At 36.0% G+C, this 16391-nt stretch overlaps 1 protein-coding gene across 1 annotated transcript in view; it reads right to left on the bottom strand.

Moving 5' to 3' along the window:
• VPS13C (vacuolar protein sorting 13 homolog C) overlaps positions 1-16391 on the bottom strand; it is an 80892-nt gene that overhangs the window by 31399 nt on the left and 33102 nt on the right. The window contains exons 33-53 of the mRNA XM_054388145.1: positions 16265-16368; positions 15771-15938; positions 14823-15127; positions 14366-14513; positions 13409-13517; positions 12836-12969; positions 12134-12290; positions 11371-11450; positions 10483-10542; positions 9067-9217; positions 8531-8674; positions 7930-8033; positions 7321-7488; positions 6593-6897; positions 6057-6201; positions 4893-4999; positions 3838-3997; positions 3120-3289; positions 2317-2555; positions 1134-1363; positions 481-573 (exon numbers count right to left, since the gene is read on the bottom strand). Of these exons, the coding sequence (XP_054244120.1) occupies positions 481-573; positions 1134-1363; positions 2317-2555; positions 3120-3289; positions 3838-3997; positions 4893-4999; positions 6057-6201; positions 6593-6897; positions 7321-7488; positions 7930-8033; positions 8531-8674; positions 9067-9217; positions 10483-10542; positions 11371-11450; positions 12134-12290; positions 12836-12969; positions 13409-13517; positions 14366-14513; positions 14823-15127; positions 15771-15938; positions 16265-16368 (3281 nt within the window). The remainder of the gene's footprint in view (positions 1-480; positions 574-1133; positions 1364-2316; positions 2556-3119; positions 3290-3837; positions 3998-4892; positions 5000-6056; positions 6202-6592; positions 6898-7320; positions 7489-7929; positions 8034-8530; positions 8675-9066; positions 9218-10482; positions 10543-11370; positions 11451-12133; positions 12291-12835; positions 12970-13408; positions 13518-14365; positions 14514-14822; positions 15128-15770; positions 15939-16264; positions 16369-16391) is intronic.

Here is a 16391-nt window from a genome sequence, read left to right as displayed (position 1 = left end):
AAATTTTTGAACTTTGTTATGTAGAAATGAACAAATTACACTCAAACTTCTACAGACACGATTAATTTACCTACTAAGAACAAGGTATTGCACATTGTGTATGATTCTGGAAATCATTTTAACAGACTGAAGTTTACATGTAATTGTGTGTGTTCCTGCTTATAAGCTTCTGAAGAGAAAGCTAGTGGTGGTGTCTGCAGGAGCAAGGGTTGCTTCATGAATTTGCAGAGAACTGGTGATAGAAATCCTAGCATCTAAAGTATTTTAATTAGGACTTTTTGGCCAAGAGATTGCGAAAACAAGAAACACGTAATTACTTTTTCCCAAAACACAGCAGCTCTAAAAAGGCTAAATACCTAGTTCTGGGATTAAACTAATGGAGACAATTTTAAATACCAATGTGTAAACTTAAAAATCCCTCAAGCTACAGCTTGAGAAAAACACCTCTTCTTCCAAAGGCAGTGTTAGTAACAACCTTACCTTTACAGTAAGTTCTTCTATTGTTACTACCACAGTTTGTAACCCTGAGACATGCATCATATTTTCCATGACCAAAGAACACAGCTGTAACACCTGAGCAAAAAATAATTATTAAGTTAACATCTGTAATCTAATATTTTCAAATGGTCCTGTGCTTTTCAGTCCTACAGGCTAAAATTACCACATTTCAGAGTAACAGCCCTCTTTCGACAGAGTTCATGTGCTCCATTCCAGCACTCAAAGTTGCACAACAGCAATTCCATACTGGAAGGTTCAATGTTATTGAAATAAAAGCTTTTGACATAAGGTGTGCAAAACAGAACAAACCCCCCAACAAACAGCAGACTGACACAAATTAAAAAAAAAAACCAGAATCCTTAACCATAGTAAATGCAGAAAAGATGAACCACACAGGCCAGCTTTGTGGCTCAACACTCCCTGCCAAGAATGAGCACATGAAGTTGCAAACATGCTGATCTTGATACTGCAAGACATTCTAGCACCTACTCATCAACCATTAAATGGCCTACCACAGACCTCCTATCTTGATAATAATCAGTGATATGGAAACTGAACTTTCTGAATGCTATGGATATGCCAACCTGCTAACAGTTCTCATTACGTTTTTCTTTATGAAAACCAAGCTTTCTTACCATCGTAACATTCTTGTCCTGTTTATCTTTGAGAAAGGCACAGGCTAGCACTTTAAAGGCCTTCACTTGAGCAGTCATCCTTTGTGCAACCTTCCCAGATGTCAGAGAAAAGTCACATTGGAAGGAAACTTTTAAGGCAGGGGCATCAGCACTGGTCAAATTAGCAACAAACACAATTTCTGGATCCATGATCACAGCTTTTACTGTCATATTTGGCCACACAGACATTTCTGTGAAGATAAATTTTACAACTCCATCAATATTAAAGGTTTGCATGTGTTATCATATGCATATAATACCTAAATGATGCATAAAAACTGCTACATAACTTTATACATAGAAACTGAACACATAATATCTCATTTTTACTTATTTTTACCCAATTTCTTGTTTGTTTCAGCACTGTAAAAATACAGACATTGTTAGCTCTATGCACTTAAGAAGTAGCTCTACAAAGTCACGTTGGAAACAGTTATCTTCTGACTCCAAAGCTGAAGTAACTAACTTCTTCAGAATGCAGATTTAATACTAGAAACCAAACTAAGTTCTTGTTTGAATATCCATTCAATCTCCAAATGGGAGAACTGCATTATATTTATCTCAGTTAAAAGAAAGATTTTCTGACCTACTTTATCCAAGTCATTTTGGTTCTCAAAGATAGGCAGCATAGTGGGGTATAACCCTCCTACAAACTGGGACTCATTATATGACTTAGTCACACCTAATACTTGCTGGATTTATCAGAATATCACACCTCTGCAACAGAGCAGGTGTCAGGCTGCAGCCTGGTGCACTACAGGAAAACCAAAGAAAGCTAGGCATCGTGAGTTGCACCCTGCAACACATTTGGGTAGCCCTAAGCAGCCCCTACAAATGCCTTTTTCCTGGAATGTGTTTCCCTCACTCTTCACAGGACTTCTAAGTATCTCCAACAACAAGAAAAGAGGAAGGGAACTGCTAGCATTACTATGTTAACTCATAAAACCTCAGGTTCACTCCTCACTCTGCAAAGTTCCTCAAAAGAATGGGAAGGCTGTGGCTGTTTTACACACGGCAAAGAGTAAACTCATTTCTTACATTTGATAGCAAAACAGCATCTTAAAAACTTTTGTATTATTTATTTTTAGTGTGAAGTTTGTAAATTAGGAGAGGGAGTGAGGAGCTGCAAATCAGTTTTACAGACCTGTTTCTGGCTTGGATTTCCCAGAAGCCATATGCTTTAATTGCATCTGTGCAGATTTTTCAGTTGAGGATGCTGGCATTGAGTTAACGAAAAAATCTGCTACCGCCAACAAAAACTCCATACTGGCACATATGTACAGCTTGTCAAGGACAGCAACAACTTCAGTTCCATTTTTATCCTGTTTGTAGCTTATATCTATCATGCAACTGTCACTTGTGTCATCTTTCTTGTCTATCATTCTGGAAAACAAGTTTAATAAGAAATATTTCAAACATCATGACACAAAGATTTAGAAAAAAAAAAAACACAAAACTATGAGTAAGTAGTACTGTTTTTTCTCCACACACCATTCATAAAGAAAAATTACAACATCAGGAATCAGTGTTTCCTGCATAAGTAAGAGGGTATAGACTTCTCCAAAGAAGTGTAAATTCCATGTGAAATTTGTGTGCTACAGTTTTGAAACTAAGCCTACAGCATGTAAAAATCAGACTGAAGTTTGAGTACATGGACCTCTAGCTGAGGCTGGTTGCTCTCTTCTTACCCATTCTACACAGTTTCCTGCAAGACTCAAGCCTCCCAGGTATGCCTTTTGTTTTAGATAATCTACGAAAGCAATATATAGAAGCAGTAGCTTGCTTATCACTATTATCTCCTTTATTGCTTCAGCCCATTGTATTAAAGGCAACAATCGACAGCCTTGCTAAGCTTCATCAATCCTACAGGAAGTCAAGTTAAAGAACAACGGAAAGAGTCTCTCAAGTTGCATGAAGTATTCTCACTTTTGATGCGCTTAAATTTACCTTGCAGTCACATTCTGAATGCCTTCTCTGAGATCATCCAGGGTACATGCCTTGAGTTCAACATGAATACCCATTGAGCCATCTGAAAATATCTTCCCCGATGATGCCATAAGATGCAGCCGGAGTTCACCGAGGCGTAATTTGTCACTATGCAGCGAAAGCAGAGATTTCTACATGGTGAGAAATAGTAGGACTAGTTATCACAGAACAAACTAATAAGCACATTTCCATTGCTGCCAGCCATGTTCATTTTGATCCATGAACTAAAGGATCTCATTAGCCTGTTGCTGTCCTCAGTCCTCCAATCAAACAAATTAGTCCAAGAAACTCACTGAGAAAACAAAAAGACTAAGTTGAGTTGCAGTAAAATTGTTTCTTCACCACATTTCTAGCAGTTGCTCAGAACATGTGACTGAAGAAGAATTCTTCTGAACCTCCTACCAGATCACTCCACTCCCATCATAGTAGTGGATGGTTTTGGTTTTTTAGTTTATTAGCTTAAGTGTGATTGTGAAAAATGGACTTACATCCTTCAAATAAAGAACATTCTCTGTTCATAACACCATGAAGTTCCAAGACAAATTACATTAGCTCCATAAGGCAAGCAGCACAAAGCAAACACAACCAACAAAACTTAGTTTTACTATCCTGAATTCTGTCCATTTGAGAAGCACAAGATCCCCACCCCCATATGTATGGTAAAAGCTTTGTCACAAACCTGATTTTTATCACTGTTGTAGAGAGTTACTGAAAGTGACTCAAAATTAAAGTCAAATTTAAGTGCTGCATAACATTCTTCAGAAGATTGAACTGCAGAAATGGGTTTTTCTCCAAGAACAAGAGGACCTGTGAAAGGAAAAGAAAATATTTTCACATTTCTTTGGAACATTGGGTTTGAAGGGATTTTTTTGTTGTTCGGGTTTTGGCTCTTTTTTTTGTTGTTGTTGTTGGTTGTTGTTTGATAGCTTTGGTTTGTTTCAAACTAAAATCAGAAAGTAACAGAAAGAGTAAAAGCTCTGAACCTGGAAGACTACTTGGAAAAACTCATACATTTACTCAGTATCATTGTACGCTATTCACTACACACAGTGGTTTAAGGACCTTAAAAATGGCAGTCCTTAACTTAGTGCAGTTATCCATTTGCTCTAATTAAGAGCTACAGAAAGTACCAAGACTGCTCAAGGAGTTTCCTCTACTCTTCCTTCCAGTTTCTTCTCATAGTATAGTAATTCAACTATTGATTGAATAGTAATTTTTCTACATTTAGAATATTAGGGTCTTGACAAAAAAAATGATTTTAGTGAAGTCATAATGATTTTTTCATCTAAAGATACACACTGTTTACATTAACACTTTCCTTCAATACCAGTAACATTCTTGATTTTTTACATAATTGTGCGTTAACATTATGTTGTAGGTAGTTTGGCTTTTTTCTTCTTTAAACCATCTGCAACTGATAAGAGTCATTGATGCAGGCTGAAGAACACCATACTACGAAAGCTAAAATGCAAAAAACACACTACCAAAGCTTTTATCATCAATAGCTTACACTCCAGGTATGTGTCTTCATTATTATCCTTAACTTTCCATGGACAAAATACACATGTGCAACAATAAAGAGAAAAAAGTTATTTCCACGTTTTAAGTGCTTCAGATAAATATGATGCTTGAATTCGCAGACAGTCGTCTCCCTAAACATACTCAGTTTTTTAATTGAACGTACCCTCGCAGACATCAGATTCATTTGGAACTTTCCCTTTTCTAATTATCTGCTTATCTCCAGTGTTCTCTGGCAGAGTATTTGGCTGGGAAGAAGCCCCTCCAAGGTTTTCAAGTAAAATTTTCATGACAACGGTTAGATCATCTTCGCTGAGCGCAATCTGTAAAGTGATAAACCCACAACTTGCTTTTTGGTGGCAATATTTCTTTCCAACACAGTACTCTAATGCTGAGAAGAAAAAACACATCACTTCTACCATGAAGAAGCTGTCTAGTCAAAATGATCCTGGCCAAGACACCCTAAAATATCATTTGTTACTTATGAACAGAAGTTACAAAAAGAACTAACACTCATGTTAAACACTTCCTGGCCTTTCAAAGGCTCTTTGCCTGCTAAATATAATGATGATCTTAAGCCATTCTTAACCATTCAGTAATCCAGAAACATAACCAGATAAGCCAAGATTTACATTTTATGTGCTAAAGCAACTGTTGCTCAGCAGGCCTTTAAAGAATTAACGAATCTGACTTCAATTGTGACATGACATCATCATGGAAATTGTAATCAGTAGTAAGTGACACTTGGCCCATAATACCTAGAGTTAGAATTTTTTGGCATTTAGCTTTTTTCACTGCTAGTCCTTCAGTATCTTATTTCTCTCTGCTTTACCAGTGCTACATCTGGCCACAGCACAAATAAGAACGAAACAGAAATCATGAACAACTAACAGGTTCCCAGCCTGCTTTTATTACCTTAAAACCCATGTAGGAGAAAGCAAATCCCTTCCTCTGAAAATATATCAACCGTAATTCGAAACTGTTATATATTAGAGACCAAGATTTAACCTTTTAAATTGTAATAAATTTATTAAATACTCAACCAGAATACTACAGATTAAGCAATTTAAAATCTGAGATCAAGATTTTAAATCATAGTTCAACTTCAATGACTCTACCAGATGTTGAGTCAATGGATACCTCCAAAAGACACACAGAAAAATAAATAGAGGTTTTAATCCATTTAGATGCATCTGCATCAAAGCTATTAAACAATACCCAAACTCTAAGAGATATATAAACTCAACAGTCAAGCTGGAAGTCTTAGCATTCTATGAAGAACGCAAATTGCAACCACTTTTAAAGCTCCTTAACTAGCCTTCATGCTATTCTGAGAATGTAAGTAATTTTTCATGTAGCTCTGATTTGCCATGGTATTACCTGCATTGGCTTTAGATCTCCTTTAATACCAATTGCTGGGGTTTTGTGATACCAAGCTGCTGCTAAATTTCTCTGGACCAGTAAAGTCAAACTCACAGGACACAGAATTTCAGAATCTCGTTGAGAATCCATGGATACAATGCACCTACCAAAAGACAGCGGAAGCAGAAGAAAAATATTTAGTAGATGCAGAATCACCAAAAATATCACAAATCAAACAAAATCTGAGTTCTTGGTATACATATTTTTTAATTTATAATGATGTGTGCTTACATGCACAAATACCCACTTACACACTTAAGATGAACTCAATTAGTATCCTATCAGTTCCTTTTGTTCTAACAAGTTCCACAGATTATGAATCCATCCCTATCTAAAAGTAGTCCTACATTTAGTTTGCAGTGCAGGTTTTTTGTTTGCTTTTAGTATGTTTTCATTGCCTGTCATCTTCAAATAATGGAACAATGCTGCACATGGAACATCAATCCATTTTCTTTATAAACACTTTTCAAGTCAGAAGGAAACTCCGTGAGTACCTTGACAATTTCAAATGCGTTAGCTGCACAAGCATGTTGTCAATGACTGGAGGAAGAGAAGAGTCATCTGATGACTCCAGCTTGAATTCATTCTGAACTCTGATTAAGCCAAGATCAGCTACCAAAGCATTACATGAAGTTGAAGATTCAGGAATAACTATAACTGGAGCTTTCAAGTTGACATCCATTAAGAGGCGGAAGCTCTTTTTTGCAAAATCTTTCATGCTGGAAGCAGCCATTTCTGCTGCCTGGACAGTGACTGTGGTCAGGGCTTCTTGTGCTGTTTGAAAATTGTTTAGGAAGTTCTGTTGAAAAAAGTGAAAAAAGTGAGCATTCCATGAAAGCAATTAAGCCTTGCAAAATAGGTGAGCCCAGAAAAAAAAAAATGAGAAAAACTGTACAGCTGTGGCACAAACATGAAGCTAGTAGTTCAACTATTCAAATTTCAGAAAAGAAAAAGGTTGAACTCATACACTAGCTATGAAATTGTTCATTGTGTTGATTGCTATCAACATACCTGATGTGACACCACTTTAGCAAAATATTTCTATATGCTTTTACATCAGCTCACCAGTACAGGTCACAAACAGCTGATTACTTCAGAAAAACAAACCAACCAACCAACCACACACAAAACCAAACCAAAACAACCAACCAACAAAACACCCACACAAACAAAAACTCCCCAACACTTAACGTCAAGAAAAGCACTAAAACTAATGTCTTACCAAGAGAGACATAAAGAACTTGTGTAGGTAAATTATTTGGATGCAGCCCACTTTCAGAGACATTTTACCATCCACTCTTGACATATCAGCATAGGCTTCCCCTGAAGTAGCATCTGGATAAAGTGAGATGTGAAATCTAAACACTTCATCTCCCATTATGGAGACAGCCTAGAAGATTTAGTTCACATAGTTAATACTCGCAGGCAGTCATCTGTGATAGAATTACTGCTTAAGACTTTAAGCAAAAAATATTACCACAAACAAACCAACTGCAACTTATCAGCAATATGTGGACACGTATAAGCTAGGCACAAAAGGAAACAAACATTTTATGGTATGCCTCTTCTCACTTGGTTATCTATAGCCCTTCTCATATTTAAATCACATTACTCAGACTTTAACACATGAATGCTAATATGATTGAAACTAACTAAATATTGAATGAAAGTAAGTCTTGCTTCTCTGAGATACAGAAAACGAACCAATGACATTTTTCTTAATATTTGGTACATTACATTGCACTTAGCTTTATACAACAGAGCAAATTAAGTACAATGCTGCCATTAGATAAAGAACTAGGTATTTATGTTCATCTGCAAAACACATCACCTTTTTATGGATTGTTTTTGGATCAACATTTGTAATTATGATGTCCTCAAGTCTGGAGAACACATTAATCTCTCTAGGTTTCATGGCTACAGATGCATCCATTCCTGATTTGAGATAAAAAGAACACAGCAAGTGCTGAAGTGTGTTTATTAAGTAAACATATTTTGTAGAAAAGAAGCATTATTTATTACTGAATATAAAGAATAACTTAGAGTCCAGAATTCCACTACACAAAAAGCTATGCTAAGTACAAAACAGAAGCCATGACCTTACTACCCATGACAAGCATGCCAATATGAGTTGCCCTTAAGACTAAAAATTCCCAACAGTGTATAGAATAGTACAGAACATAGCTATGAAAAATGTATAACATAATGCCTTCATTTCTTTTAATTTTACTCCACAGAAAATAATTGCCTTCTTTTTCCAAGCCAAACATTATCTTCCCTCACAGGTATTTTGGCTCTAAATATACTTAACTATATTTTACAGAGACATGTACAGTGTACACACTCGCCTTTGAAAAGTGACTGACTGGAGAGGATTCATATATTTCTTGCTACAACCAGCTATTCTTGATATTTAAATAAAAACCTCTTACCTTGTATTCTAATGTCTGCAATTCCACAGGTCTGATCACACACCATAATGCTGAATGTATTTAGCTTTGCAGTAAGTTTTAATTCACAGACATCATCATCATAGGCTGCATTACTAGACACTGGATAGAAAACAAGAGACACAACTTCATTATAAGTCATTTTTTTAAAGCAAATGTTAGATTTCTTTTGTGAGTATATGAAGCACTGAGAAAACAACCCACATTTATTCCCTAGAAATCACTGCTAATTATTAGCAAAGATGTGAAACCGATGTTTTTACAACACAGCCTTCTTCTGGCACAAGAACAGTCACCAACTAACACAAGTGAACAGCAATCAAGATGTTTTCTCTTCTCATCAATATCTGCCCATTTTTTAATGAGATTTTTTTCTCCCCACATGCAGTTATGCATGTCTTGTTTTTCCACCAAATAGACTATGATGCTTTCACCTGAAATGGTAGCTTGTGAAACCAAAAGCTGGATGGTATTAAGCAACAGAAATATGGCCTTTCTAGTACCTGGTATAAGAGTACTTCCATTTTCTTGTTCTTTTATTTGAGGCTTGTTATCAGATGCTTTATCAGGGCTGGGAAGACCACCCAATGGGACACTGAATGTGAGAAAACTCATGATGGATAATAAAGCCTCTGTATGAAGTACTATATCCAAACATGAAAAGATGACCTAAAATGAGGGCAAAAATACAAAGCAACCTTGTTATTTTGTAGCAGTCTATTGCATAACAACTCAGAGGAACTGATGTAAGTGAGAAAAAAAGGCATCTTGTTCAATTTTACAAGTATCTCACTCTTCCATCTCCTTCAACTTAACACTATGGAAAGGAAGCTTAAAACCACTATAGAGAAACTATACCTATCTAAAAAAAAAAAAAAAAAAAAAAATCAGTGGTTCATGTTGCTGTCTTTTTTCACAGGCAGCTCTCTTAGCTCTGCAGCATTTCATTATGAACTACTGAGAACTTCAGTTGACATCTTCTGAATCACATGCATGGATGTTGAGTTCTGCATGATGCCACAAAACAAGATATAAAATTTGCAGCCAGACAGTATACAAGTAGCAGTTACTATATCAAATATCACTTAGTGAAACCTAGCATCAGCTGGCCAACTCTTCATAGCCCAAAACAACTCTTAGCTTAATTTATCAGTAAACTCAGTATTTAACTATGTCAGCTTTCCTGACTCTAAAGTAGTTCAGCCACCTCAAATGCCACATATGGCTGTCAAGAAGCAAGCTCCACCCACCAGCATTGCTTTAAAGAAATTATTTTAGAAGCCAGCTGCTTACTTCCAAAGTCACTGAAGCCATGGAAAACTACACATAAAAAGTTGTTTACAGGAGAAGTAAATAATGAACTGATTAAACATATGAACTGCGAGAATTCTTGTTTGACATTTCACCTTGCATCTCAATTTCACTGTTAGTCAACACCCAGGCTTTGAAACACAAGGCCTTAATGTCACACACTGCTAAGCACATCACTCCAAAAATAACATGTATTCCACAGTCCTCAGTTCAAAACATGTCCCTGGAAATTCATTACTTAAAAAATATACAGCCTCTAGTTAAAAAAAATAAAAAGGGGGGGGGGGGAAGCTACCACCACCAAAGCCCCAAAGAAACCCCACACCTAAATACTTGCATAAAAAAGACCTGTTATGCTCCTGAATTTCTCTTTGAAGTAGTTGACTATAAAGCTGTAAGTGTTAATGATGAGAGCCAGGGATTTGGTTTTGGGGCTGTATTTTGAAGTTTGGAAAGGTTTTGTTTATTGGTTGGGGTTTTTCTGTTGTTTTGTTCGGTTGGGGGCTTTTTGGTTGTTTTTTTACTTTGTAATGAGAAGATAAAAAGTAGGCAATGAACAAGTTTACACAGCTATTACTATCTGAAATGCTTAAAAATAAAAATTAACTACTTGCAGTACTTACATTGATGTTTTGCTTGGTGCTTTTGTAAGTAGTTACAAAATCTGGGCCACCAGCATCAGCCTAATGGAGGAAAAAAAAAAAGGCCCAAGCACACAGTCAGTCTCTGTTGAATTAACTGAATTCACTTACTTTACCACACACAGGGATTATCCCCATTGCAAAAGAAAACAAAGTGAAGTGATAAAGCTGGAGGAAACCAGTTCTCCAAACAAAGCACACAACTGAGGCAATGAGAACGAGCTACTCACAAGGCTCTACTCGGTGACATTTCACAGCGTGTATTTGCTTGAAGTTCAACTGGTCAGTTAAAAAATTCTCTTACTTAAGATCTATATAAACTAGATCAATTTATGCTAATACTTTGTCAGAACAAACTAACTTGTTTTTCCTCTACAAAAATTATGGCATTATAAATTAACGTATGAGTAGCACATTGGTTCTAAACCAATTAGTTTCCCAGTTATTTATGCAGTGTTTGAAGGGCACTACTTTTTAAATTTTTTTTTAACTGAAAGCTCAAGCGCTCTACCTACCAACACATCACTCCTCACCTGTAGAGAGCCACCTATCTCTTATGAAGGGAAAGGCTATCTCACCTCTGAAGTTTCACAAAGGTGCTAATCTCTGTTTTTCATGGAGAAGAAGGAATACAAATTACGTGGGATTGTGGTAATTGTGTTGAAATAGGAAGCAAGCACTATATGGAAACAGTGGAAAGTGAAGCGAAATGAAATGGTAATTTGCAAAACAGGTCTTTGCAATAAGAGGTAGGTAGGTTTTATGCACATATGATACAGGTTTTTAAACATGAAAAAAAAGTACCTAACAGGCTAAGTATGGAAACCATACTTTACTCCCCATATAATCTTAGTTAAAAGATACTGAAACCTTAATGTATTCCATTTTCAGAAGATGTTCATCTGTCTCACTTGAGGAATTAATGATGCAAAGAGGATCTCCTCTTGAGTCTGCAAATAAAGAAGTAAAACTGTGAATTATTTCCCCTCACAATCTAATTCTTAATCATATATCAGTTATATACTGTTCTTGCTGAACTGTGTATACATTTCTTTAAACTAAGAAGCTGCTGATTAAATACTATCTTATGATACCTGTATTGACTTTTTTAAATTAAACTAGCCAAAATAAACTTATTCTCATCTTGAAAAGAACTTTAAAAATGGGATGTTACTTGCATTCCCACAATTAATTTTGCATTCCCATGTAAGTTTTTATATTCTACACCATACTTTTCTACTTAGAATCCATGCATGGCCATTTCAATTATTACTTCAGCATCAACTGTTACGTGACCAGTCAAGGAAGTACACTGGACTTCAAGTACAACCAGAATTGGTCATAAAACACAGATTCAGAAGGTCAAAATGCTCTGAACAGGCAGAATACTTTCTGGGAATGGTCTTTCCTACTCAAAGTAGACAACTGAGTCAAATTAACTCAAGCTAACTCTAGCAACAGAAGTAAGCCTTGCTTTGAGGTGAAACATACTAATAGAAATCAAATTTCAGAGGACTGCAACCTTCTGCCCCTCTGCACCCCCAATTATTATTTCTTACCAGGCTATCCTGTTGCTACAGAAGCTGACTGCACACACTGTACTGACTGCACATCAGTCTTCTAGAAGACTTACCATTTATCTCAATGCATCTCATCATAATTTTTTTCAGATAAGCTGCTGCAGCCACTTCATGATTTCTAATTTTGGTTTCAGTTCCAAGCTGTAGCACAGTTAGAACATGTAACGGATGTCTCTCCTTCTGAACCTGCTTCATCAAGTTTATTACAACCTGGAATATAGAAAGAGAAATAAGTTCACTATTTCAGTAAAGCTGTCCAGATATTATCATGAACAGGTGTAACAGCATCCCATCTTCTCAGCTAAGCTTCAAAAGTCGTATTTATGTAGACGTTTTTCCCTTTTACAAAGAACCTAAAGCACCAGTTGTTACAAGTTTTCACTCCCTTCACCTCTGCTGCCCTTAGCCAAGCAACCGATCACTTTTTAACTACTTCAACAACAAAACAAAGTTCTTAGTCTACTAATTTGGCTAGAACTTATTTTTGCTGGCCTGGCAGTTTTACCTTATCAAGCTATGCTTTAGTTTTGTAATCAGACCCCATGCATTGCTATAGTTTGATTATGAAAAAAACAATACAAATAACACTGGTCTGGAAGGAAGGGCAGTAGAGAACAGAAAGCAACATGAATCAACCTTTGATTCTTTCAAGCTATGCAAATAACAAGGGCACAAATGTTTCAACGTTACAGTTCTTCATTTATAGAAGATTTTAAGCATTACACTGAGTAGATATTCTACAGATGGAAACATACCTCTTTGATTTCAAAATTAAGTAGCATATTGATTACATCTTCATTTAATGTTACTTTTTTCTTTTCAGACAGCGTTCCTCCTGGAACACCTTTCTCCTGCGTCAAAAGCAGTTTGTCCATTTCTTTGGTTTTATCTGAAGCATTCAATAAATTGGTTAACTGTGAAAATTGCTGCCATTTGTTTAACTCAAGAAACAGATCCAATTCTATCGTTTATTTAAATGGTTTATGTACACCTCAGACAGGCTATCAACATTTCCACAAGCAGATCCTTCTCCTCAGAGTAAAAAACAGAAATTAAAGCAAGTTCTGGCAAAAAGACGACTCTGACATCTCCAATACCTTGCTAGTTCCCTGACAATTTCACTAACACAATTACCAGATTTAGCCTTGTAACGTTTCTGCTTTTCTAAAGTGTTAAAGCATGAACACTGCCCTTGAAAATTAAGACGTGTTTAATCAGTTATACATCACACTCTCAAATCTAAGCTTGCTTTCCAGATAATAAATTCTGTAATTAGTACTGAAAGCTAATACACTTAATATTCATGACAAACAAATTCCATCTCTGACCTTCCTTTTGCAGTACTGATTTTGCATGAGTTTGTTTTCCTTCTGCTTCATCAAGGTTTTCCATCAACACTTTCAGAAAGACATTCAAATCCTCTTGACTTAACACAACCTATGGAATTGGAGATCACAGTGCTCAATTAAAAACATGTAGTTTGTTGAACTTACTACTAGCTAGCAATGCATAACAATCTTCTCTGGCAAGAAGAGGCTTATTTACAAGTATTCCTTAAACAACACAATGAAATTCTTTTAACCACTTATTACTAAAGGATCAAAAAATTAAAGAAAGTCATGACTTCTAAAGCTGCATCAGTATATACTGCAGCCTTTATTTAGCATTCCACGGTTTTAATACTTTCCTACAAATAATGTGCTGCTTCATGACATTCCATTTTCATCCAAGATGTGCCAATAATTATATGACTTTATATATCTATATGTGTCTGCAAGCATTTACATAACTTTATATATACACCACCAAAAAAAAATATCTTAAGGTTATTCAAGGGAGATGGAAAGTTATGAAGCTGGAGTTACTATGGCAGATAGTTGCATAAATTTAAATTTCTCTCAAGAAGATTCAGGCTTTTGTTTTTAAAAGGAGAGGGAAAAAAAAAAAGCCCCAAAAAAGACTCACTCAGAACTCATCACAAAAATATTTAAGTTGGCCCTGCCTTATGGCAAGGAGTAAACAAGACTCCTTGCCATCCCCTTTAGGCCTCTCTGCTTTCTCTCAGTTTAAGAGATGTACCCAGAAGTACAGGTGGTTTGTATCATACTTTCAAGTAGCTACATTCACACAGGTAGGTCAAACCCTGCTGGCACCCCTGAAAGTCACTCTACAATTAATTACTTGATCTTCGCAGCTTGTTGCAACTTTATGTCCAGAAATACATACAGCTTAGTCTTACATTAAGTATTATCACAAGCTTCACAACACTTGTTCACAAGACTTACATTCATTGAATCCAGATACCCTGTGATCTCCAAAACTGGTAGTTTGTGAAACCAAGCTGCAGACAGATTTCGTTTCACAGAAAGGCTTAAATTAATAGGGTGAAGTATCTGAATATCTGTATGTAACAAATCTGTCTCTATAGAGGTTCTTAAAGCAAAAGAGAAAAAAAGCAGAGCACATGGTGAGGGAGTTAAAAGTTCAAGTCATATATTACATTTTCTAAGTAACATCTTTAAATCTCTAATGTTTCAACTCTTTAAGCTTCAACAACTTCCTGACCAGAACAGTATCCTGTTTTAGTACTGATTTACTCACCCTTAAGGTAACAAGTTTGCATTTTAACTAAATATTTGATACTGTCAGCAACCATAGTTTCTAAGGAATGCTAGATTAATATCCTATATAGTATTCATATTACCAAGTAACCGAGGTATAACTTAGTGAAGTATACTTTACCTGGACAGTTTCAGCTTTGTCAGCTGCACATCCATTTTGTCAATGACTGGAGGAAGTGAACTGCCTTCTGGAGACACCAAGCAAAACTGGTTCTGAACCTTAATCAAGCCAAGATCTATTACTATAGCATTGGGGGAAACTGAGGACTGAGGAATGACTATGACTGGTGCTTTCAAGTGAATGTCCATCGCAAGTCGAAAACTCCTTTGAGCCAAGTCTTTCACACTGGTAGCAGCCTTTTCTGCAGCTTGGACTGTAGCAGCACTCAGTGTCTCCTTAGCTGTCTGAAAATTGTTCAGGAAGGTCTAGAACAAACAGTTGAAAAGAAAAATGTCTGTAAAGAACTTTTTTTTTACTCTGTCATTTTACATCAACCACAACCAACACCAACCATCAATTTTGCTGCCTACTGTGTTAAATTTTCCCAGGGGAAAGACAACTGAGTGACTTCTGTCATGATCGCCCAACAGAGGTTCATGTCATATCAACCAATACAATCCACTCATTTTAAATCTGTCTACTTTTTCTTTCTTCATTAGCTAAAAGATTCCTTTACCTCACTAGCTTTTGGGACACATTTTAAGAGTTCCTCTTTGACCTCAGTGAACACTAATTCCTGATAAAGCAGTACTGAACGACAGAAAGCCCACTATTTATTGAAAAAGCCAACATTAGGATACTTGATGAATGTATTCACAGCAATTCATTTGCAGTCCTCACAGCATCTAACCTTCAGAAATTTTTGCCTCTAATATTACTTCAAAGATGTTTGCAATGAACTCAGCTTTTTGGCGAAATGAAAAGGGCAGTAGTTAAATCAAAGCTTATTAATAAAACATAAGAAAAATGAAATCTATCCTTTATCTTTAAGAAAATTAAGTTACCACTAACACTGAGGACACAAGGAAGAGAACATATCAGAAACATACAAAGGAAAACGAGACTTACCAGAAGAGACATGAAAAATTTATGAAGGCACACTATTTGAATACAGCCTACTTTCAGAGACACGGTACCATCCACTTTAGACATGTCAGTGTAGGCTTCTCCCTCAGTAGCATATGGATCTAATGACAGATGGAAACTGAAAACTTCATCTCCTACTATAGACACAGCCTAGAAAGATGAACAGTACATACCAGCCATCAGCATCTTATTTAAAAGGTCCTTAACACAAAGAAGAACTATATGTATTGTCAGCCTACCTGATATGCAAGCTGTATTTGTTAAAAAACAAATAAATAAACCAAAACACCTAACTAACAAAAAAGTTTTTAAACATCCATTCTCAAATGAAAATTATGCTTTACCATGTATGGTATTTGAAAAGAGAGATTTGTGACAAACCAAACGTTTTATAAAAAGTGGAATATGTATTTCACTTGTATAAACACCAAGCTAACCAAGAATCAAATAAAACTTAAAATCTTGTGGTTCAATACTTTTTTATGAAGGGTCCTTGAATCAACATCTGTGACAACTATGTCTTTAAGTCGGGCAAAGAATACACTGCGACTTGGCTGAAGGAGAAGAGATGAGTCTAGACCTGTAAAGAATAAAGAGAGAAAG

Source organism: Indicator indicator, chromosome 16 (genome assembly GCF_027791375.1).
Source record: "Indicator indicator isolate 239-I01 chromosome 16, UM_Iind_1.1, whole genome shotgun sequence".
Lineage (NCBI taxonomy): Eukaryota > Metazoa > Chordata > Aves > Piciformes > Indicatoridae > Indicator > Indicator indicator.
This window is presented reverse-complemented; position numbering and strand designations above follow the sequence as displayed.